The following is a 25,879-nucleotide window of genomic DNA, read 5'->3' on the forward strand; positions in this document are numbered from 1 at the left end:
TGTTTTTTATGTATTATTTACAAATTATTTCGCCACCTTTAAGTTTAAGAATGTATTCTTAAACTTTAAGAATATTACCTTCTAGTAGGTTTATTGTTTTGCTATTCACCTTTAGAGCTATAATTCACCTGTATATATAGTGTGAGATAGGAGTCAATTTTCATTTTCTCTTTCTGTAGATGTTCAGGTGTCCCAGCACCATTTAGTGAAAAGGTCATCCACTCCCCACCGATTGGCAGTGCTACCTTTATCCTGAATCCAGTAAAGAAAGTAGAAAAAAGGAAGTAATAAAGATAAGAGCAGAAATTAATGAAATAAACAACAAACATGTAATAGAGGGATTCAACAAAAACAAAAGCTGGAACATTGACAAAGCTAATAAAAATTGATAAACCTCTAGTAAGATTCATAAGTTAAGATTCATAAATTAAATGAAATAAACAAATTAATGAAATAAACAACAAACATGTACTAGAGGGATTCAACAAAACCGAAAGCTGGACTCTTGACAAAGCTAATAAAATTGATAAACTTCTAGTAAGATTCATAAATTAAAAAAGAGAGAAATCATGAATTACCAATATCAGGAAAAGGAGGGTAGCCCTCGGGAACCTAGACACGTTAAAAAGGTCCTAAGAGTAAATTATGCCAATAAAGTTTGAAAATTTATGTGAAATAGACAAATTCCTAGACATACATAACTTACCAAAATTAATACAAGGAGAAATAGAAAATTCAAATAGCCTGTAACAGTAAATTGAATATATAATTGAAAGCCTTCTCACAAAGAACACTCTAGGTCTAGATGGCTTTATCAGCCAATTTTATCAAACGTTTCAAGAAGAAATAACAACAATCTAATATAAACTTTTTCAGAAAATAGAAAAATAAGACACACTCTCCAACTAACTTTATAAGGCCGGTAAACATTGATTAAAATCTTAATGAAGGCAGTACAAGAAAGGACAATTCCAATGACAGTCTCACTTATGAATGTATATGAAGAAACCTAAACAAACTATTAGCAAACTAAATTCAACAATTTATAAAAATGAGAATACATCATAACAACATTGGGTTTATCCTAGAAATGCAAGTCAGTTTAACATTAGAAAATTAATCAGTGTCGTTCACCACATTAACAAAATAAAGGAGAAAAATCATATAATTATCAATAGATGCAAAAAATATTTGATAAAATTAAGCACTGACTCATGATTATGAATAAATAAATAATACTTGTCAAACTAGGAATAAAAAGATGTTGCCTGAATCTGATAGTCTTTGCCAAAATGATGGATGGTGAAAGATACCATTTTTTCAATTTGCTTTACCCTGAAATCTTCTAAAGTTGAGATTCTTTTCATGTTTATTTAGGCCCTCTCTTCTATGAATTACTTGATCCTATCCTTTGACGAATATTCTATTGAGTTGAGTGTATTTTTTTAATAAATTTTCGGCATACTGACAAATTCTAAATACAATCCTTTTATATTCATAACAAATATTATTTTCCGGTTTATGGCTTATCTTTTATTTTATTATTATTTTAAAAGTGTTAAATTTATTTATTTATTATGAATGGATAGTATGTTCACACGAATCAAAAATCCAGAAAGTACAAAAGAGCATACAGTGAAAAGTTCTCTCCCACTCCTGTTCTTTCATCCAGTTCCTCTCTCCAGAGGCATTGTGACTTCATTTTTTTTTAAAAGAACTTTGTTTATAATGTCATATCTTGTACAGAAATTTTAAATTTTAATATAGTTAAATGAATCCATCTTTTCTTTGTGGATTGTGCTTTTAATGTCTTGTTTAACGGACCTTTCTTCTGCCTCATTAATTTCTTCTTCTATACTATTTTCTAAAATTTTAAAGTTTGACTTTCTGTATGTAGATTTTTATTCTGTCTGGAATTTATTATTATTATTTTTTGTGTGTGTGTATGATGTGAGGTAGGGATCACTTTTCCCTCTATCTTAGACAATATACTTATCCTTATACTCTTACATTATGTGATTGTTTCATCTAATACAACTTTCAGTGTGAGGGGCGACTGCTGTTGAACTTCATCTATGCATTGGCAAATAATGAGTAGTTGCCAGATTCTCATTTCTGTTTTGTTCCTACTTGCAGATGAGTACTTCAAGTCCTTATAAGTACTGCCTTTCAGGCCCCATAATGTGCCCTTGTGTCCTCTAACATGCCCGGAATTTGTGTAGGCTGTGACGGGGCAGGGAAAGGAGGGTTCCTTTGTCACAAACAAGGCGAAAGCTTTTTTCCTGTCTCTTCGATTTACCAATGCCTCATCAGAAGCTTTCAGCACTTATGTAAGAAATTAATTTTTTTCTTGAACTTGAGCAAACTTAGTTTATTTAAAATATGATACTGTAGAATTAGAAGTTGTTTTTGCTTAAATATAGTATTTTTTGTCCCTTTAGTGCTAGAAATCTCTTAAATTTTTAACTATGCTTCTTGATATTCTCAGCTTTATATCATCGTATTGTGTATTTCGTGGAAACGGATTAGCAGGCTTCATGATATGGGGACAATTTAAAAACAACTCATTATATTCGTTTTCCCCTCTCTCAGCTTCCATTTTACTTCTTTTTTAACCCTTCCTCTCCCTTACATCTTGTCTTTCCAGATGCTCTACTGAGAAAAAGTGAGGAAGAGAGGAAAAAACTAGGTTAAAGAAATTGAAGTGGGGTAAAACAAGAGTGAATGATCATGGGAAGGAAGGGGAGAAAGATTTGCCTGAAGGGGAAAAGAAGCTGAGATTGCTTGTTACTTGTGTGTTAGGATCACCAAGGTATCTTTTTCTTGTGAATAGGCAGGGGCAGCCTTGACCTTATTTATTCTTCTACCTATTCTACCTACTTAGGAGGGAGCAGACTTGGGGGCAGTGGCCAGGTAGAAAGGATTCTGTTGAGAAATGATATCGCTAGGGCTTTGTGCTTCTAGCTTCTTTCTCACTTGTGTATTTGCTCCAGTTTAATGCCAGATGTGATGTACATTTTGGAATCTTAGCTGAGTCTTTCTCTGGATAGTAATAAAATAAAGATCTGGAGGTTATATATGAGTATGTGTTTCTACTTGAGGAATATAGTGGATGCTATACTTGCACATCTAGAAGTTAGAACTAATTTGATCTGAAATCTGTTCTTCAGAATTAAAAGGGATGTCAAATCCATAAAATGATAATACAGACCTGATAAATTATAAGGCTCTCTTCACCTCTAACACATTTCATGATTTTCGGGCTCTCTTAGAGTAGCAATTTCTCATTGGCAGTGATTTTAAACAGTGTTTTTATATTGACTCTTGCTTCTTGACTGAAATAAGCTGACATAAAAAAAGAGGCTTTGTGAACAGTTTAGGATAAAGTTGCTTTTGATTTTAATAGGCTTATAGTATAATCATTGGCATCTTTATATTCACACAGGAAAAATAACCTGTAAAAAGGTCAAGGAGACAAGTGTTTTAAGTTCTCTTTCTTTGACGACTTTTTGGCTTGAGAATGCACATTCACAATTTTTAATTTTTATGCAAATTCTTATATTACCATTTTAGAGAAAAAAAGGAATTTAGTAGCCACCGAGATTTGGGCTGTTGATTAAAATTGTGTAATAATTTTTCAAGGGAGTAGAGATAAACTGTGGAGTTTCCCCACGCCTTGTTTTCATTATGCCATTATTAAAAATTATCTATAAAGTGTTGGCAAAGTGTGTTTTTGAGTAGTTATATTTAGTATTTAGAGGAGTCATTATTCCTGGAACAGTGCTTTGGTACCTAGAGTGTTGTGGAAGACTCAAGTTGTGATTGTTTTTATTGTATGTTTGTATGAGTCAGGTGAATTTCAACTTTGCCTGACAAGATGTGAGGACTTGTCCTTTCCGGGTTGTGTTATAGCTACTCCTCGGTTATATAATAGATGACTGTTTATATAATAAGGGTTAGAACAAGCCATTAGAGGTAATTGGTAATGGATACAAACAAGTGGTGATGGGTCTGCTCTAAGAGACGGAATAATACTGTTCTTATAGGTAACATATTAAAAGTAAAAAGGAGCACCATATTAAAAGTAAAAAGGAGCACCGTAGTTGGGCATTAGGAACAAAGAATAGGGAAGGAAATATTTCTGAGAGTCGAAGGAGCGTTGTTAGGAGTATAATCCAAGTATGTAGGAGTGGAAAACCAGCTAAAATCAGGGGCCAACAGAACATAGCTGCTGAGTATTCCTCAGTCACAGAAGAGTGAAATTGGAAACAAAATACTGCAGAATTTTTCCAAGTGCCTTAGAGAGAAGACTCTGTCTGAGAAAAGGTTGAACTTAGATGCTAGGCGAGAGGCATCCAGAACTGAAGGATTTTAAAATAAAAGCTATATCTGGACCTGGGCAAGCCTGAATTATCATCTATTTTATGTACCTGTGCCTTCCATTTTAGTGAAGTCCTTTGGTTATAAGGAACAGAATTCACGAGTCCCTGGCTCAGTAAAGGAGGCTGATGATAAGGAAATACCTGCCTGTGTGGGGACCCAGGAACCAGAGAACCCCAGGCGTAGAGTAATTGTCTCCAAAATGTCCATTACACTTTTTAGATATAGTTTTAGCTCTTAAATGGTATCATGCTTCCTGTCACGTGGTTTCTGTGGTACTGGAGACAATCTAAACTTGGTGCTGACAGCAATTGACCACTGCATGGGAAATACTGTGTAGTACTGGTTGCATTCCCAAGAAGGCCTTAATTTGATGATTACTCCTTGCTGTGTTAGGGGGAATAGCTGCAGGCCTGATGTATTACAAGTATTTAACAGTAGTAATTCAGGGTTTAACTGTTTTAATAAGGAAATGTGGCCAAGTGACTACCAATTCTATAATAATATGCTACTAGATTTGGGAGTGTGTGAGGATCTGTATTTTCCTACAGTGTGTGCCTGAAATTAAGAGGCAAATTCAGGACATATCATAGAGGCTATCTGGTATCTTTTCTTTAAACTAAATTCCTAAGTATCTAGGTGGGTATAACTTGAACAGCGACAAGACCACATCATCTTCTTTTGTGCAGTCAGCAGATTCAGGATTAGGTTTTCCAAAAGACCAATATGTAGATTAACCCACAGAAAGAGTGAATAATTGTGTGGCTGAGAGGGCATGAGAAATCCATGTAAAAATGATCCCCCCCCAAAGATTCTTCTGTTTTATTTATTTTTTCCAGTGATGCCATCTGCAATTTTGTGATCTGCAATGATTCTTCCCTTCGAGGTCAGCCCATTATCTTCAATCCTGATTTTTTTGTGGAGAAACTCCGACACGAGAAACCCGAGGTGTTCACGGAGTTGGTGGTCAGCAATATCACAAGGCTCATCGATTTACCTGGAACTGAGTTGGCTCAGCTGATGGGGGAAGTGGACCTTAAGTTGCCTGGTGGGGCTGGCCCAGCCTCAGGATTCTTCCGGTCTCTAATGTCTCTCAAGCGAAAGGGTAGGAGATGTGTCTGTGAAGGGTGGGCGCGTCTCAGCTCTTCCCTGAGCTTTACTCTTCACATCTGCGTGTTCACAGAGGAGTATGCTATGAACCGTGAAGCATTTTTTCCCCCTAAGTAGTAAAACCTTAAGTAATTTTCATAAAAATATGAAAACAGTCTAGATAAACTAAAGCAAATATATCAGTGCCTGAGAGATCGACACCGTTAGTTTAGGTAGTTATCAGTGGTACCTTGGTTTTTATGCCCTTTTAATATTGTACTAACATAATGTTTTAAAAAACAAAGTTACACGGCGGGAGAGTACAGTGAAGAAAGTTTGAATATGTTTTTATTGCAGTAGTTAGTTCTCAAATGTTTTCATTTCATGGAATGCTTTGATAAAGCAAATGCCTATGAATCACCTCCCCAAAAAATACCTTCCCAGAAAATAAATTGTAGCACTGCTTTTGATAAGATATGAAAGAGATACTATTTTATTTCATAGTAGCAGAAAGTTTAAACATTATAACAGATTAGACCCTGTACCAACTCTAGTGGATAATCTGTTGTGCTTTGACAATTAGGATTCTTAAATTCTATTTTTTGTTTGTTTTTAAATTAAATATCAACAGTTTAGGTATTATTCTTCAATACGAAGATGGTCTTTGCCTTCAAAGAACCTACCATCTAATATTAAACTTGCATAGAGTTGATTGAGAGTCGTTTGGGTTGCATTTTTCTGGTGTACTTCTAGCTCTAAGGCTTTTGTTTACTGACCTCATGAAACCATTTGCTGAACTGTAACATAAGATGCTTGAGTGGTTTTTTGTGTGCTGATTTTGTACTATTTGTGGAAACATAGCCCTGTCCTATTTTTTCCTTTTTTTTTTTTTTTTTTTTTTTAGAAAAAGGAGTAGTATTTGGATCCCCACTGACAGAGGAAGGTATCGCCCAGATATACCAACTAATTGAATATCTACACAAAAGTAAGACTCCTTGAAATTTTGTTGTTCTTTGTTAATAAAGGATTGTCAGTTTTCTATTGCAAGTTCACATCCTTGAGTTAGTAGGTGCCAATTAACCATCAACAAAGACATTAGTCAATGATAATTTCAGGTGGCATATTTCTAAATATATTTCCTTTTAAATTTCAATTCATATAGTTGTTTTTTCTCAAGGATGTATATAAATTAGATAATGTCTGTGAAATCACATTTTCTCCTTGATTTAGACATTTTTTTCTGGAAAAATATATTGTCCCTAAAGAATTATAACGTCTATTCAAGGGAGCATGATTTATCACCAAAGGTACTTTTCATCCCTAGAATTCTATGATAAAAATACACTCTTCTCTTAATTCCTATTTCATTTTCCAGTACTCATGCTGATTATGTCATTGCTCTAAGTACTTGGACAGCTGAGTGTATGTGGAATGTGTGGCATTATATGATGCTTTGATAAATTCAACACAAACATTTATGGCTTATTCTATGTGGACACTGTTGCTAGGAGCTAGAGTAGAGGTTGTAATCTGGCAGCCTAAGGGCTTGAGTCATCTACATTCATGTTTTATTTGGTTGGCAAATGATTAAATTAAAAACAAAGTCAGTTTATCTGTGTTTTAAAATGGGGAAAGTTGAGGTTCTCAGTTTCTTGGGATGATAGGAAGATCTAGCATCCTTGGGCCCATTGCCGCTTTGACACAATCAGCTAGAACACACGTGTGTGCTCTCTAGTTTGTTATGATTCCTGTTCATTTAATTTACTGTTACCTGCTTGGCCGTACAGGCATGTGAACTTGGACCCTTCAATTAGGGAGTTATATGAAGATAAATATGTACCTGAGCTGCGCACGGGAACTCTCATGCTTCTTCCAGATCAAACCCAAACTATATGTCCTACCTTTTCTATCCCCTTAGATTAGCATAGAACCTAGTTGGGAGGGAAGCATAGTTTAGTTGGGATGACCCTAAGTTTCCGAGACTCTTAGACTGAAAGGTGAGGTCAGGTCAGAGTTCCAATTCCTGGAGCAACACAGAGACTCCAGATTCATTTTGGGCTGGGAAACCATTTACAGGAGCAACAAACCTCAACAGATGAGCTCAGCCTTCAAACAAAGTCTCGGTTGGCCAAAGGGAAGGGGACTTCAGGGGCGATTTGTCTTTTCTTTCTACTTATTTTTCAAGCTCATTTTGATTGTTTACATTAAATTCAGTCTCCATATGGTGCCTCAGGAGGTTGAATTGAGTGCTGGGCAAACCACCTCTTAGTCTGGAAGATCTCCAGGCGCTCGGGAATGTCCTCAGGGGCCAGTGGGTTCTAAACTACTCTGGGTAAAAGGGCAAAAACCTTCTTCACTGTCCTTGTAAGGGGCCTTTCAACTGTAAAGTAGCTTTTTATGACTTATTTTAATCATACTTTCTCTTTTTGCTTCCTTTTTGCCTGTCCTGCCTGTTTTCTTCCTTGCTAAATAGACTTGCGAGTAGAGGGCTTGTTTAGAGTACCAGGGAATAGTGTCCGGCAGCAGATTTTAAGGGATGCTCTCAATAATGGAACGGATATTGACTTGGAATCAGGGGAGTTTCACTCCAATGACGTCGCCACCTTGCTGAAGATGTTTCTAGGAGAGTTACCTGAGCCCCTGCTGACACACAAACATTTTCACGCACACCTCAAAATTGCTGGTGAGTATAGGTGGTGAGAAGGAGGTGGAAATACATTTCTTTCAATTTAGTGAAGTCCTTTGGAATTTTCTGTTGTTTGTAACTAATCCACAGCAATACTTCTGCTAATGTTGGTTAAGACTTCATGACATTTCTGGACTTCTGTGGGTACCTGTAAGTATGGGCCAGCTACGTTTGATTTCATCCAACGTTTCTCTTGCTAAATTAGCTCCTTTGAAGATGAGGTCTGGGTTTTGTTTATTTTTGCATCCCTGACGGATCCTCGTATAGTGCTTTGAATATTTTAGTTGCTCCGTAAATGTATGCTTTTTATCGGATTGATTTACATACCTGAGAGGCTTACAGGGGTGCCACGTTTGCCTTGGTCTGAGACTTTTGCTAAATGTTATTATGCCTCATTTGAAATCCTCTCTACTCTTGGAAGTTTGTTTTTTAAAAATAATTTTATTTTTTTCTAAATTGGCAACACATTCATATAATTCAAATTCAAAGGGTTCGCAAGAATATACAGTGAAAAGCCTCTCTCCCACGCTTATTCCCCAGCACTCAGTTTTTCTTCCTAGAGGCAACCAATGCTAGGATTTCTCAAGGATCCTTCCAGAGATATTTTATAGACTTACAAGTACTTACATTTATTCCTTTTCTCTCGTTTTATGTAATGCTAGGGTGTTATATACATGGTTCTGGGGTTTGCTTTTTTTTTTTTTAATGTATCTTGGAGAATGTTCCATTTTCAGCTCATAATTTCTTTATTCTCCTTTATGCCTGTGTGGTAGGGAATTTGTTCTTAAATTGTATAACTGTTCTGCTGCTATAGGCATCAAAGTCCATACTGCATGTACTTAGTTTTCTGCCCTTGAACATTTTCCTCTTGTTTCTCACTTTAAGGAACAAAATATAAGATTTTTCTCTTTTGAATAATTTTTACTACATTAAAAAAACTGAGTTTGAATTTGTAAAATCTAGTAAGATTAGATTATTTTAGCACTATCGGTAGCAATCCAGATGATACAAATGAGTAAATATTACTAGAATGTTATGTAACTTCACAATTAATTTGGAGAGAAATAAAATTCTTGAATCTTTGAAAAAGATAGGGAAGATATTGATAAGTTCTTCTTATAAGGGTTAACATAAAGAGTGCTTTTTCTGTTTGCTTTCCTATTGAGTGAATTTTGTACAATATTTGAAATCCTCCCGTTTCCTACCCTGTGAGTCACTGTTCTTTGAGAACATATTGAGGTGTGGTACAGTTGTAGCATTTGAAACGCCTTGCTGATAACTGGAAGAGGGTTTTGTTTTCAATTTCACATTAACAAGGAGCAGTTTCTAGAAATATGACCTGCCTTCCCTAAACCTGGAATTATTACTGCATTTCAGCAGCTTAAACAACACACTGTAATCATTTTCGTGTCTATATGAATTATACCCAAATGGTTATTGGTGTCCTTTGAAATTCTGATTATCCAGGGGACTGTTTTATTGATAACCTATGTACTCTGTTAGGGGAGAAACAATCATTCTGAATCCAGAAGCTGCCTGGATTATCCTGTTATCAGAGTATAATTCACTCTTATACTTCCTTTAGCAGTAAATTATCTGGGTGAGGAAAAGTAAAGGGGGAGGAATTATTAAAAATGTGTGGACATATTTTTATTTATCTTGGGTGTACCCCTAGGAGTGGAATTGCTCGGTCATATGGTAACTAATTCTATGTTTAACTTTTTCAGGAACTGCCAAACTGTTTTTCAAAGTGGTTGTACTGTTTTACATTCTCACCAGCAACGGAGGAGGGTTTAATTTTCTCAGCATTCTTGCCAACACTTGTCATTGTCAGTCTTTTTTATTACAGCCCATACTAGTGGATATGAAGTAGTGTCTCACTGTGGTTTTGATTTACATTTCCCTGATAGCTAATGATGCTGAGTTTATGAATGCTTATTGCCTATTTGTATATCTTCTTTTTTTCTCCCCCTCTTTCTTCCTCCTCCTCCCACCCTCCCACTCCAGTCCAAGCCGTTGTTTCTCAGTCTAGTTGTGTAGGACACAGCTCCCTGGCCTATGCTGGTCTTATGAGCCTTGTGCTCCCTTTGGCTGAGGCAGTCGGTCTCCAGTCATCGGTCAGGCAGCTCACGGTAGCTCTCAGTGGCTGCTGGCCACTCATGATGGCTGCCAGCCACTCACACTGGCCACTGGCCACTCATGGCAGCACATGGTAGCCCAGGGCAGCACGGCACTCCAACCACCTGAGCCACCGGGCCAGCCCTTGTATATCTTCTTTAGAGGAATATCTGTTCAAGTCTTTGCCCATTTTTTTAATTAGGTTTTTGTGTTTTTATTATTGAATTGTATTGAAATTATTTTGTTATATTTTGCTATAATCTTTGTTTATGTCTGATTCTTTTTTTTTTCTTTCTTTGGAGTTGAGGGGAGAATAACAGTAGGAGCATTAATTTTTTTTTTCCTTGTGTTTTATCCCTTCTTTGCAATCCTCTGTTTCATCCTTAAGATTTGATGCAGTTTGATGATAAAGGAAACAAGACCAGTGTACCAGATAAGGAGCGGCAAATTGAGGCTCTTCAGTTGCTCTTCCTCATTCTCCCTCCACCCAATCGTAACTTGCTGAAGTTACTGCTCGATCTCCTGTACCAAACAGCAAAGAAACAAGACAAGAATAAGATGTCTGCCTACAACCTTGCCCTTATGTTTGCACCCCATGTCCTGTGGCCAAAAAATGTGAGTGTTGAGGGGAAGAGCAAAGACTGCTGGGTTTTCCTGGGCTGGGCCTCACCCTGTGACTGTACCCTGATGAGGTTATCAAGGGTCCAAGGTCTAGTCTTCAGCTTTACAAGTTTGGGAACTTATTTTATTAGTTCATTTGAGAGTCATCAAACCTGAGGGGCCCAGTTCCTGTTAACCTCTTTTATAAATCAATCTCTGATAAACCTGAATGACAATTTATTAGTGGAAACTCTTAGTGGAAAATTATAGCTACTACTGCATAAACTAGAGTACCCATTTAGGCTGGTCAATATGAATTCCTTCTTAACATGAAAGCCTTCTTGGGAAAGCAAATTCATTTCTGAAGATTGCATAGTATAAGTTTAGAATAGAGCTATATGATCTTATAGGATAATGTCAGTAAGCTTTTAGATAGGTAATATATACTAGAACAATCCTGCCTTGTCCTAACTTTTCTGTTTCCTGTAGATACTCTTTCCTTAGATAAAGCTGAATGTGCTTCTTATTACTGAGATCATGACCTTCTCTGTGACTTACATGAGAAATAAATTATTTAAAGTCTTTTGAACTAATTCTTAACCTGGAAGCACATAGCTTCATATTCCTGTCCATTCATAATACAGGTTATACTGTAGGATGGAATTGGGAGCCATGATACCTGGGTTGGAAGCTGAAAACCAGCTGTGACCTGTGTTCTTGACCCTTTCTACGCTTAGGTTCCTCCTCTGTAAATTGGGCATAATAGTACCTTTCTTACCTGACAAAGTAGTTGGAAAGATAATAGAAATATATAGGATGTGGTGACTTAGAAAGTATTTGGGGGATATAAGAAATGAGAAGAGGAAGGTAAAGGAGAGAGATTATGTGGCACATTTAACCTAACAAGTAACTAGTGCCAAAATTATCTAAAGTTCTGGGTCAGAAATAACATCTGCCCAGAAAAAGGTGGGTGGAGGGTGAGGACGAAGTTGGGGTGGATGTTTAGTTGGTGAGAAGGAGAGGACACACCAACATATGTCCATATTAAGGAGATCAAGCTTCATAATGGAAGGATTTTAGAACCAGCTAACAGATTGTGAAAAAGGAGTAAGCAATCTGTGCCTATAAAGATACATGTTGAGGATGAGTGCTTTGGGATAGTAGAGATGCTGAAGTGCTTAAAACGAGGCAGAAGAAACAAGAGAAGGGAATCAGTGACCAGTTGACTGGATTTTTTTTTGTTTTTTTAAAGATTTTATTGGGGAAGGGGAACAGGACTTTATTGGGGAACAGTGTGTACTTCTTTCCAAGTCAAGTTGTTGTCCTTTCAATCTTAGTTGTGGAAGGTGCCGTTCAGCTTCAAGTTGTTGTCCTTTCCATCCTAGTTGTGGAGGGCGCAGCTCAGCTCCAGGTCCAGTTGCCGTTGCTAGTTGCAGGGGGCGCTGCCCACCATCACTTGCGGGACTCGAGGAATTGAGCTGGCAACCTTGTGGTTGAGAGCCTGCCCTCCAACCAACAACTGAGCCATCAGAGAGGCAGCTCAGCTCAAGGTGCTGTGTTCAATCTTAGTTGTAGGGGGCGAAGCCCACCGTTCCTTGTGGGAGTCGAGGAGTTGAACTGCCAGTGGTTCAACCTTGTGGTTGAGAGCCCACTGGCCCACGTGGGAATCGAACCGACAGCCTTTGGAGTTAGGAGCATGGAACTCTAACTGCCTGAGCCACCGGGCCGGCCCTGTTTTTAAGAAACAGATGTCGCCTTTGGTATCAGTTAGTAGTGACAGTTCTCTTTTTGTCTTTGGAGAAACTCCAGGTTCTCTAAAGATGCAGTGTCCTTGGCTGTTGGTACACATTCTGTTTTTCCTGACCCTTTTCCCTGACTATATCTTTAGCAACTCTGCTTGCATGCCTAATTTTCAAGCAGAATTAGGACATGAAGATTGGTGCTCAAAGATTACCTGGTCACTTCAGGGACACATGATTCTTCCTAGATTATGTCACTCCAGTGGAAATCTGTTGAAACAAAAAGCCTTTCCAGAATTAAATGCTGTATTAGAGGCACCTAATAGAGGGATAGAAGCTTTCATACTTTTGAAAGAATAAGATTATTGGTAAGTAAATGGGGTTAGCTGCCTTCTACTTCCCAGCTCTTAATTCCCGCTTTTTGGTTTCTTTTCCTCTGGACAGGTCACTGCAAATGACCTTCAAGAAAATATCGCAAAGTTAAACCATGGGATGGCTTTTATGATTAAACACTCCCAGAAACTTTTTAAGGTAGGTAAGGGATGGGATTTGGACAAGGAGGAGGGCGTAAGGTGGGATCCTAAGCAGGGCTATAAAGATGACTGATAACTGGATAAGAAAGGCCCTGACTGGGACTGGAAAGCAGATTAGGCAGGCAGTGGCGAGACCCAGAGGGGACAACCAAGGTGGGGAGCAATAGGGAGGGGCCTGGAGGCCGAGCAGGGAGGGCTCTGCCCCCTGGTCATTGGCTTCACCCCGAGTCATCGTCCTTTTCCTTGGAAGGCAGCATATTTTGGTCACTGAGTGCTACCTGCTTCCTGCCGGTGGACTTCTGAGGGTCTGACAGCGTTCTTCCATTTTGTACTCTGTCCTTTTTAGTCCAAACTAGCAGTGTTTCTGCCGACGTAGTTTTCTCAAGAACTTTGTGGGTCTTAGTGGGAGTCACTCCATGAGACAAAAGCCACATGTACAAATATTTTGGAGATAAGCCCTCTCTACCTGCTCTCCTGCTGAGAATGCTGAGGGATAATACCTCTAAGCTTCCTAGAAGCCCTGGTTTGAGTGAGAGGATCTGTGAGGCACACCTTTACTCTCTTGAAAGGGTTGTGTGACTGAGTATTCTGACTTTTGATGTTCATAGATTTTAGCAAAAGGTTGTATAGTCATTTACTTGGCCTTTTTTTTAGAGTGCACTTTCCTGATAGTGAATTTCTTAATTATAGTATCTTTTACCATATGGAAAGGCTGAGAATTTTGAAGACCGTCCAGGTTTGGTTCCTTTTTTTTTTTCCTTTTTTCCCCCAATTTTTCAATTTTTATTGTGGTAAAATACACATGACAAAATTTACCATCATAACCTTTTAAAAGTGTTCATTGGCACTAATAATACTCATATTGTTGTGCAAAGATCACCACCATCCATCTCTAGAACTCTTTTCATTTTGCAAAATGGAAATTCTGTATGCATTAAACAATACCTTCCCATTTCCCTTTCCCCCTTGGCCCTGGCAGCTGCCATTCTGCTTTCTGTCTCTATGATTTTGACTATTAAGTACCTAATATAAATGGAATCATACAGAATTTGTCTTTTGTGTCTGGCTTATTTCACTTTAATGTTTTTAAGGTTCATTTATTTTGTAGCATATGTCAGGATTTCCTTCCTTTTTAAGGATGAAAGATATTCCATTTTATGTATATTCCATATTTTGCTTATCCATTCACCCAGTAAGGATACTTAGGTTGCTTTCACATTTTAGCTCTTATGAATAATCTTGCTACTAACGTGGGTGTACAAATATCTCTTTGAGACTCTGACTTCAATTCAGAAGTGGAAGTGCTGAATTATATGGTAATTCTATTTTTAATTTTTGAGGAACTGCCATAGTGTTTTCCATAGTGGCCGGGCCATCTTACATTCCCACCAACAGTACACAAGGACTCCCATTTCTTCACATCCTCACCAACACTTGTTATTTTATTTTATTTTATTTTTGATAATAGCTATGCTAATGGGTGTACGGTGGTATCTGATTGTGGTTTTCATGTGCATTTCCCTAATGATTAGTGATGTTCAGCATCTTTTCATGTGCTGGTTGCCTATTTGTATATCTTCTTTGGAGAAATGGCTTTTCAAGTCCTTGGCTTATTTGTGAATTGGGTTGTTTGTTTGGGTTGTAGAGGTTCTTTATATATTCTGGATTTTTTTTTTTTTTTTTTTTTTTTTATCGGGAAAGGGGAATAGGACTTTATTGGGGAACAGTTTGTATTTCCAGGATTTTTTTCCAAGTCAAGTTGTTGTCCTTTCAGTCTTAGTTGTGGAGGGCGCAGCTCAGCTCCAGGTCCAGTTGCCGTTGCTAGTTGCAGGGGGCGCTGCCCACCATCCCCTGCAGGAGTCGAGGAATTGAACCGGCAACCTTGTGGTTGAGAGCCCATGTGCGAATCGAACCGTAGTGGGAATTGAACCGGTAGCTTTCAGAGTTAGGAGCATGGAGCTCTAACCACCTGAGCCGCCGGGCCGGCCCCCTATATTCTGGATATTAATGCCTTTCAGCTATATGATGTGCAAATATTTCCTCCCATTCTCTGGGTTACCTTTTTACTCTATTGTTAATGTCTTGAGGCACAAAATTTAAACATTTTCATGAAGTCCCATTTGTTTATTTTTTCTTTTATTGCCCACGCCTTTGGTGTCATATGCAAGAAGTCACTGCAAAATCCGATGTCGTGAAGCTTTTGTCCTGTGCTTTCTTTTGAGAGTTTTATAGTGTTAGGTCTTATATTTAGGTCATGAATCTATTTTGAGTTAATTTTTATATATGGTGTTAGGTAGGGGTCCAACTTCATTCTTTTGCATGTGGATATCCAGTTTTTCCAGCACCATTTGTTGAAAAGACTGTCCTTTTCCCATTGTTTAATCTTGGCCCCCTTGTTAAAAATCATTTGACCATATATGTGAGGATTTATTTCTGGACTCTCTATTCCATTTGTTTACATGTTTGTCTTTATGTGGTACCACACTCTTTGATTACTGTAGCTTTATAATACGTTTTAAAATCAGGAAATGTGAGTCCTCTAGCTTTGTTCTTCTTTTTCAAGTTTGTTTTGGCTATTTGGGGACCCTTGAGATTCCATATGAATTTTAGGATGGATTTTTCCGTTTCTGTAAAAACCATCATTGGGATTTTGATAGGGATTGTATTGAATCTGTAGATTACTTTGGGGAATATTGACATCTTCAATTCATGCACATGGGATATCTTTCCATTTATTTATGTCTTCTTTAATTTCTTTCAGCAGTATTTTGTAGTTTTCACTGTATGAGTCTTTCACTTCCTTGCTAAGTTAATTCCTAAGTATTTTATTCTTTTTGATACTATTATAAATGGAATTGTTTTCTTTTTTCTTTTTTTTAATATATATATTTTTTTTGGGGGGGGAAGGGAACAGGACTTTATTGGGGAACAGTGTGTACTTCCAGGACTTTTTTCCAAGTCAAGTTGTTGTCCTTTCAATCTTAGTTGTGGAGAGTGCCGTTCAGCTTCAAGTTATTGTCCTTTCAGTCTTAGTTGTGGAGGGCGCAGCTCAGCTCCAGGTTCAGTTGCTGTTACTAGTTGCAGGGAGTACAGACTACCATCCTTTGCAGGAGTCGAACCGGCAACCTTGCCGTTGAGAGAATGTGCTCCAACCAACTGAGCCATCCGGGAGCTCAGCAGCAGCTCAGCTCAAGGTGCCGTGTTCAATCTTAGTTGCAGGGGGCGCTGCCCACCATCCCTTGGGGGACTTGAGAAATTGAACCGGCAACCTTGTGGTTGAGAGCCCACTGGCCCATGTGGGAATCGAACCAGCAGACTTTGGAGTTAGGAGTACGGAGCTCCAACCGCCTGAGCCACTGGGCCGGCTCTGGAATTGTTTTCTTAATTTCCTTTTTGGGTTGTTTATTGTATATCTAACCGATTTTTATGTGTTGACTTTGTATCTTGCTACTTTGCTGAATTTGTTTATCACTTCTAACAATTTTTCTGTGAAATCTATAGGACTTTCTACGTATAAGATCATATCATCTATGAACAGAGATAATTTTATTTCTTCTTTTCCAATTTTTGTGTCTTGTTTCTTTTCTTGCCTCATTGCTCTGCCTCGTCCTGGTTCCTTTTTATTTAAGTTTTCACCTCATTTTGTCTCTTTTCTTACATCATATCAGTTTGATTCTTCAAGGCCAGCAGGAGAGTCTCTAGTGTGTGCTAACAAGATAAAGATGAAGCAGTATATATACATTTGTGTATAATAAGTATGTATATTACGGTAAATCATAACCTAATCATGGTCATGCCACCCTATCACCTTGGCCATATAATGTAACCTAATCATCACAAGAGTGACAGTCAGTCACCAACATTCTATTGGTTAGAAGCAAGTCACAAGTCCCACCCACACTCAAGAAGAGGGGATTACGTAGGGTGTGGACATGGAGGCCACTCTGGGATTTATCTGCTATCGATGGTAAGTGATCCAGTCTAGCGTTTAGAAGTGTTCACGTCAGCATGTTTGGCTTACCTCGTGGGCTGGAGAACAAAGGGTCAGAGATGCATCATGGCTGTAGGTGCCCAGGCCAAAGATTATAGTCAGTCAGAGGTCAAGATCTAGGTAAGTGAATTAGAGCACTAGACTTAGGAGAAAGAATGGTTTTTAATGATGAACAAGTATTTTTCAGACCAGTTCTTTATATACGTCCTGTTTTGGGGGAAGAGCTAGTTCCAAAGCACTGATTTATGGGAGATAAGTAGAGAGGAGCTGTGAGGATGGAGAGTAAAGCCTTTACTTGACAGTAGCTGTGAATCAAAATGGGGAATTTCTAACTGCAGTTTCTAATAGAAATCTTCCATTGAGTTTTCTTGTTGCTATTGATACGGGGTTAGCTTTTCATAGCCACCACCCACAAGTTAAAGGAGAGGTGGAATCTCAGAGGCTCACCAGACCTTACGGTTTCTAGCCTTTCCACCTTCTGATCTCTTGGCCTTTGGAGCCCTTTCTCACTCTCCCATTGTCTAGTGTACATAATTCAAGTACTATATAATGAAGTTGTACTTCACTGTGAAGGATTGTTTTTTTTTTCTTTTTATCTTTTTTTAATTATTTTTACAAAAGTTTATTCTTAAATGTACAACAGACTCCAAAACAACACTTCATTCTAGCTATAGGTGGCAACAGGTCTTATGGCAGGGAATCCAAATGTTAAAACTGGAATGGAATTAAGGATCACCATTGCCCCAGGCACAAGAACAGCTCACTTTTTGCCAGATTTCTTAATTCCACCTGTGGCCAGCGGGCCCTTCCCCGCGGCCTTCGCTTTTAACTCCTCGAGTTTCTTCTGCTCCTCTTTTTGCTTCTGCTTGAATGCCTTCTCATCCTCGTCCATCTCCTTGGCCTGCTTCAGGGGCTTCTTCTTGCCACCTTCGCGGCCAGACATGGCGCCTGCCGCCCCTTCCCCAGACCCTGCCCAAGGACTGTTTTTTAAGTGACTTAAAACAACACAAATTTATTATCTTAACAGTTCTGTAGAAGACTGACATGAGTCCCACTGGGCTAACACCAAGGTGTTGGTAGGGCTCCATTCCTTTCTGGATGTTCCAGGAGAGAATCTGCTTACTTGTCTTTTCCACCTTCTAGAGGTTGCCCACATTCCTTAGCTCATGGTCCCTTTCCTCCACCTTCAAGGCCATCAATGTGGCATCTCTCTGATCATTCTTCTGTAGTCACGTTTCCCTCTGACCACAGCTGGGAACGGATCTCTGCTTTTAAGGACCCATGTGATTATACTGGACCCACCCGAATAACCTAGGATAATCTCCCCATTGCAAGGTCCTTCATACCAGCCCAGCAAAGTCCCTTTTACCATGTAAGATAACAAATCACTAGAGGATTTTGAGAGTACAGATTGTACAAACCTTAGACATAAAACTAGAGTACAGTCTCCTAGATGTAATTCAGCTTGGTACAAGTTCTAATGATTAGACTCTTTACATTCTCTGTTTTTACTCTTTTCTCCCACAGATTCCTCTTTCGGCTTCTTATCCTTGGGGTTTTGATTCTTTTTTGTTACTTTCCCTTTGTTTCCAGGCTGTTGTGAGCACTGTTTGAAACTTTGTTGATCTCTAAAGGAGAGAAAGAAAATATTTTGGAGATTTATTTTGGTCTCAGTCTCTCCTGTTTCTGTTTGGGTCAGAACTGTTATCCTTGTGGGCACCTGCTTCACCACTTTGGCTGATTAGGTTCTTCCCTGAGCTTTTCCTGTGGATAAAAAATGATTGATTGTTCTGTGTGCTCTATCACTTATTCTGGGGTCTTGTTTCACCCCAGATTTGTTATTTTGCTTTGTCGTCGTCTTGTTCTCAGGCTTCTTTGGGTGGATTTTTCACCACCTTCATCCAATGTTGCTTCATTCTGTATTCTCTGTATTTTTTTTTCCTGCTCTACCTATCATTTTCCCTAAAATTCCTCTTAACTATTTGTAGTTCTGTCCTCTACTATCTGACCCAGTCTGGTTTTATCTCCAACATGAGTCACCACATATTTTCCTAGGGACCTATAAATACCGTTAAGGCCAATTCCCATTTTATCTGGGAAGTCCTTTTGTTTCCTGTGAATTGTAAAATACTTAAGGTGCTCAGATTTTCATTTAAACCAGTCTGCCTCTGGCTCCTTTTCTGGGTATCCCTTCAACTGTATTATCTCTTTTGGGGCAGAGTTTTTGTTTGTTTTTAAAGTTTATAGAGTAGGTGGTGTTTGTTTGGAAGAAATTACTTTTGGTCTTGAGCTCGCTTTATAGTTTTTCAAGTTAAAAATTAAGCTATAGATACCATAATGTCTTTGTCACAAGACTTTTTCTTTTTTAAAAACTTTATTATGAAATTTTTCAAACACAGAGAAAAGTACAAAAGGCAAGACAGTGAACACTCTCCCTCAGATTCAGCAAATGTTCAGCTTTCTTTCTCTATGTATTCATACTTTTTTTTTTTTTGGCTGAACCACTGACAGTAAATTGCAGACATCATGATACTTCACTCTACTTAAGCATGCATCTCCTAAGAATAAGAATTTTCTCCTAATAGTCACAGTACTATTACCACATCTAAGGTGATTAACAAGAATTTCATTTCAGCTGATACTCAGTACGAATTCAAATTTCTTCAATTGCTGAAAGTATTTCATAGCTGTGTTTTTTTTTTAAACATAAACTAGTTGAGGTTTATGCATTGCTTTTGATTATTATGACACTCTGAATCTGGAATAATCATTACGCCTTTGTTTCATGTCATTGATTTGTTGCAGCATTCAGGCCAATTGCGCTGTAGAATATCCACATTCTGTATTTGTCTCACTGTTTTATCAAGGTCATTTAACTTGTTCCTCTATCCTCTTCTGTATAGTTCCTGTAAACTGGAAGTTAGGTCTAGAAGATTTAGGTTAAGCAATTTTGGCAAAGATACTTCCTAGGTGATGTTTGTGTATATCATATTGCAGCATATTGCATCACATGAGGAGGCACAGACTGTCAGATTGTCTCACTCTTAGTGATGCGAATTTTGCTAGCTGCCACATATCTCAATTATAAAGGTACATTTTTTCCCCTTTATAACAGTAAGTAACCTGCAGGGAGATTGCATAGTATGATGATTTTAGCATCCATCGATAATCCTGCTGGAATCTATGATTACATTGGGTATTACAAAGTAATGATTTTTCTAATTCTATTTAATCTTTATTAGGGGACTTTCTTCTTTGGAGAAGAGCTTTTGTCTGTCTCATTCTTTTTTTTTTAATGAGTATCTCTATAGACGCGTAGATTTTTAGTTATTCAAAATATTAGTCAATTTCAGTACTCATTTTGATATTCAAATTGTCCCAGTTTGGCCTGTGATTGTTCTTCCAAGCTGGTTCCTGCTGTGTCTTTTTGACAGAACTCTTATTAGTCTTTGAGTGTTTCCTTTCTGGCATAAAATGTCCCCAGCTCACTCTGTTCTTGCTCTGCTCTGGGCCTGGAATAAATTATTTTGTCCAAGGAGCCTTGGTTTCTTTAACACTAGGTATACTCATTGTTTCTGGGGTGTCATTGGCTCTTTGAGGGCAAGGAAGTAGATCAAAATTTTTTTAACAAGAAATTATTAGTTCATAGTAATATTTTCAATTCAAATTTAACATTACAGAGCTTTTTTTTGACTTTTTTTAAAATTGAAGTTTATTGGGGTGACAATTGTTAGTAAAGTTACATAGGTTTCAAGTAATAAATCATCTGTAATAAATCATCTGTATGTCATGTTGTGTGTTCACCACCCAGAGTCAGTTCTTCCATCACCATGTATTTGATCCCTTTTACTCTCATCTACGACTGCCCTCCTGTTTGAACCTCTGGGAACCACTAAATTGATTTCTTTTACTTTATATTTGTATCTCTATTTTTCTTACATTGCAAATTCCAGATTTCCTTAGCATTTATATATGTTATTTATTCTACAATATACATAAATTGGTTTCAAAATAATACAACTGTTACTACTAACGGTAAACTTACATAAACTGCTGATGGAAGTTTAAGATTTCCTTGTAGTTCCTTTTCCCTTGACTATATCTTAATAAGGATGTAGTCAGAATGCAGTTTTCAAAAATTAGGTGAAAAAAATTCCTTTTTCTGTACTTATATTATCAATTTGATATACAGATATGTTCATTTTTTTTCTGTTTGTGTTTAGTTTTAGGGTTTGCCTTTCTTACCTTTTGGATTTAATTTTGTTTGAATCTGTGGTATATTTAGATGGTTGAAAAGTCAAAACTACACAAAAAGGTATACTTGGCCGAATCTGTTTTTTCCCTTACCATTGGCATTGTTTTCTGGTTTATCCTCTCAGTGTTTTGTTTTATAAAAACAAATAAATGTGTATTTGTGTGTATATTCTTATTTATCTCTTTATACACTGTTCCATAACTATTCTCACACAGTAGTAGATCCTGGAAATCACTCCATTTTAGTTCATAAAGTGTTTCTTCCCTCCTTCCTTTCTTCCCTCCCACCCTTTTTCCCTTATTCCTTCCCTTTCTTCTTTTTAATGACTTCATAGTACTGCATTGTATGGATGTATGAAAGTTTATTCAACCAGTCGGTCCCCTATTAGACAGTGGAGGTTGTGTCCAATTTTTTGATTAATCTTATCCAAGTGTGTTTTATATATCTGGAGTTATATCTTCAGGATAGATTCACAGAAGTGAGATTTCTGGGTTAACGGGTTAAATTCAAATGTGATTTTCTTGGATGTTGCCAAATTCTCTTCCATAGTGGATGTATTATTTTACACTTCTGCTAAGACTGTATCAGGGTACTTGGCACAAGATTCTGGGCAACATAGCAATAAGGTAAATTCTCCCTTGTCCATTGTTACCCTCTAGTAATTCTAAATGGTATTTTCTATACTATGATGCTAAAATATGACCACTTGTAATTTGTAAGAATTTTGGGGGTGATTTTTGTCAAATAGAAACATTACTACAAATTATCTATATTTTTGTTTCTGGCTCATTTGAATATATACATGCCATATTTGATTTTTAAAACAAGTATAATAGTATCTTTTCACAAACAGATTTGTTGAGATTATCTTTTTGGTGGAAGGTATAGAGTAGGGCATTTTCACCCTTTTAAAAGCACTCATTGGGCCTTTTGCTAATGACCCACCGAGCCGTCAAGAAAGGGCAAAATAAAAACACCACTTTTGGGTGAAGCGGCAACATGTTGTGTTGTTTTGCTTCAATCGGTGGTGTGACAAGGTAAAAAAAAAAAAAAAAAAGAATAGGGCATTTTGAAGATCTTTTGTTTTTCCAAAGTAATCTGCCAGTCAAATCATTTTGAGAACCACTGTCCTTGTGTCTTGAAAGAATTTTAGATATGACTAATATTTGGTCTTGGTTTTCTTTTATAATCTGCCCCAGGCTCCTGCTTACGTTCGGGAATGTGCCAGATTGCACTATTTGAGCTCCAGAACTCAAGCATCAAAGGTAAGAATAGAAAATTGCTCTTAGCCTAAACAAGGAGAGAGGTAATTGAAATTTAGTAGAGTTTTAAAAGAAAGTCTGAAATCAAAGTAAAGCCTTGGAAAATAAAATGTTTTTAATATTATAGTTCAAAATTATCTAGTTATTTTGAAAGAAGGGAAGAGACTGAGAAGAAAGTTACATGTTGAAATAAAAATGCCTGTTCGTACATACAGTCTGTTCTCACAGGTATCCTTTATATATGAGTGATGGCACTGGCTGTATGTTTAAAGGTTTTTGTAAAGGCTGGATGCGGTCTTATAGCTTATGGTATAAGCAGCCTGTAAATAGCCAATGTGTTAAATATTTTGTGGTAATAAAAGTACAGTTAGAAATAAGGATGTAATGCATCGTTATTTTAGGTTCAGTAGTAAGGTAAGACTGTTGAATAGCTAAAAGACAAGATCACATGAGCTTAGGAAGCAAATGTGTGTTGTTCATTACCAAGATCACATATGATTATTGATCTTTAAAAGTGAGAAGTTTAAAAAATGTCACTAGTACTTTTGGTGATGTTTGTTTAGTCTGCCTTGGTTAGAAACGTAAGCTGTCATCTTACCCTATTTTTTTCCACTCCTGTTTGTTTCTACCTTAGTTTAGAAAATACTCGGTGTACTAACAAGGAAAACAGTATTTGATTTCAACTAGTTTAACCGGGGTGTGGTTTTTCGTAGAGAGTTGCGATTCTCCCACTGCTGTGTAGCTTCACGTCATGTTGTCAGGTGTGGGAAAGAGCACCAGCTAAGAACGGTGTGTTTGGGCTCCAAGGTGGGCCTGTCACTTCAGTGTCTAGAGGAATGTAAACTTATATCGTCACTTCCGTTTTTGCTTCTATCAAATGGGAATGATGATACTTTCCCTGTTTGTAGGATAGCAGTGAAAATTACATGAGATTAAAAGATGCTTTGAATACTGAACTTATATATAAAGATAACTTTTGGTGGCAATATTCTAAATGAATTTAGGTTTTCTGGGCAGGTCTTGGGAGTGGGCTGTTAATATAGTGTATAATTATAGGTTTCTCTTTATCTGATAATAGCTTTTAGATTTTTCTTGTTCCTGGGTATAAGAATATACCATATTCCCCATCCCTCCACCCCTCTTTTTGTTCCAGGGTTGTGGGAACCTGAAAACAAAGCTGATAGGATATATTAATTTACTTTTCTTTTAAATTTTCTGTAGGATGATTTTGATCTGACAGCTTCATGTCATTCGAAGTCCTTCCCACTGGCAAAATCTCACAAATGGAACCAGGTAGATTCCGGCTCTCGTCAGGAGGAGACCCAGCAGCGGACAGAGGAGGCACTGAGAGAGCTGTTCCAACATGTTCACAATATGCCAGAGTCGGCAAAGAAGAAACAGCTTATCAGACAGGTGGCTGAAGGCAGGGAACCAGTGAGGGGTTTTAGGAATGTGATCAGAGTTGTAGAATCACTAGGGAATATTGTTGAGAATCTCACTTAATTTTTCGCCCTTCTTGGCCCAAGCTTTGGCTCAGAAAGCAAACTTGTCTGTGGAATCTGTGTCATCTGTGCACCACAACCCCATTAGAAAAAGGAGTGGAGGCTCTTGAATTTCTAGAGTTAAACAGAAGGATCCAAGTGTGGTTAGTTTCTCTGATTTGGTCAGTACATTTTCCCAAAGTGTAAACCCTTTAGATGTTTTTTGCAAATAGCTTAATCTTTCTGAATTTTAGTTTTCTCATTTGTAAAATGATAATTGTAAATGTCCATATTTCATGATAGTAAAGGTTAGAGAGAATCTATGTAAAGTGGCTGGCATAGCAGAGCAAAAGTGGTAGCTCTTTTCTGCAGTTAGAAAACACTGTTAGTCAAGGGCCTAGTCTGATACTAGAAATAGGAATGTTAGTGGCCTGGTTTGTTTATTTTGGAGCTATGGGAGGCCTCTCCATTTGCCGTTTTGAGACTCAAAGTGTTGCTTGAGCAAATCCTGATGACTTGGTTAGTTTCTTTCTCAGGAAATTTATTTTGTCTCAGTCCCTCTTGAATTTTAGCTGAAGAGGCAAGGTCAGTCTCTTGACTTCTTATTCATCTGGGACCTTTTTGAGGGAAGAATCTGTGTTTTTATTTATTTTTTTATACCTAAGCTCAAGGATAGGGCCAGACATAAACAACTGCTCAGAAAATGTTGAACTGAGCGGTTCTTAACAATTGACAAAGTTCTTTAAGAGAAGTTTTCTGTCACGCTCTTTGAAGTTACTTTGACATCTAGCAAATTGTGCCATGACTGGAATTTTAGCGGCTGTTGGCTGAGTATTATTACAGATTCAGAGCAGTGTAGTGATTTCATTCTTGGTAGAAACTAAGCTAGCAATTCAGGTAGACAAATGTAATGACTTCTTTTACCAAGAACACTGAGGGTTGAAAAATAATACAAAGGAAAAAAAATCTTAACATTGCTTTTGCTCTTTTTTAGAAAAATAGGAAATTACAGAGAAGGATAAGAAGAAATCCCTCATCTCACCAGTGTTTGCATTTTGGTTATTTCTTTCAGTCTTTTTCTATGGATATATTTTTATATAGTTATGATTATACCATATACTTTCTTTTATCTCTCCCTTTTCACTAAATATTACAGCATAAGTATTTTCTCATGCAGGCTGACAAATTCCTTGCATACATTTAAAATACTGCCATTTCTTTTCAAAGAAACCATATTACTATTTCTTAATTTTTTCTCCATGATTATAAAAATACGTAATGAATATTCACTGTAGAAACATTGAAACCTCCAAAAGAATGTAAAGAAGAAAATAAAAATCATCTATAATCCAGAGATAACCACTGATAACATTTTGGAATATTTCCTTCTAGTGTTTATTTTTATGAATATATATTTCACATATTTTTCTTTTGCTTGAGATCATAATATATATTCAGTTTTTTATGTCCTACCCTTTTCATTTAAAATGATATCATGACCCCAATATTGCCCAATAAAAAATAAAATAAATAAAATTATATCATGAACATTTTCCATGTCATTAAAAGGCTTTAAAATTTTAATCATTCCATAATATTTCATCACATATAACCTAATGTATATACAGTTTGCCTTCTATTGGACATATTGGAGAAATTGGATCAGTTTTTAGTTTATACATTTTTGTTGACAAGTATTTTCATTGCAGATTTTTTCCTAGAAGTGGCCTCACCAAAGGGTATGC

At 37.3% G+C, this 25,879-nt stretch overlaps 2 protein-coding genes across 3 annotated transcripts in view; one reads left to right on the forward strand and one right to left on the reverse strand.

Annotated features, from left to right (window-relative positions):
• ARHGAP19 (Rho GTPase activating protein 19) overlaps positions 1–25,879 on the forward strand; it is a 59,688-nt gene that overhangs the window by 20,905 nt on the left and 12,904 nt on the right. For both annotated transcript variants that reach the window (XM_081075025.1, XM_081075026.1), the window contains 7 exons: positions 5,220–5,485; positions 6,374–6,454; positions 7,943–8,152; positions 10,662–10,888; positions 13,057–13,143; positions 22,591–22,656; positions 23,875–24,066. In XM_081075025.1, the coding sequence (XP_080931151.1) occupies positions 5,220–5,485; positions 6,374–6,454; positions 7,943–8,152; positions 10,662–10,888; positions 13,057–13,143; positions 22,591–22,656; positions 23,875–24,066 (1,129 nt within the window). The remainder of the gene's footprint in view (positions 1–5,219; positions 5,486–6,373; positions 6,455–7,942; positions 8,153–10,661; positions 10,889–13,056; positions 13,144–22,590; positions 22,657–23,874; positions 24,067–25,879) is intronic.
• LOC308507848 (translation machinery-associated protein 7-like) lies at positions 17,748–18,079 on the reverse strand (the record flags this gene model as incomplete). The annotated part of the gene is made up of 1 exon (XM_081073588.1): positions 17,748–18,079. One exon carries the CDS (start codon positions 18,077–18,079, stop codon positions 17,897–17,899), a length of 183 nt encoding a protein of 60 aa, XP_080929714.1. The 3' UTR covers positions 17,748–17,896.

Source organism: Rhinolophus hipposideros, assembly GCF_964194185.1.
Source record: "Rhinolophus hipposideros genome assembly, chromosome: 15".
Lineage (NCBI taxonomy): Eukaryota > Metazoa > Chordata > Mammalia > Chiroptera > Rhinolophidae > Rhinolophus > Rhinolophus hipposideros.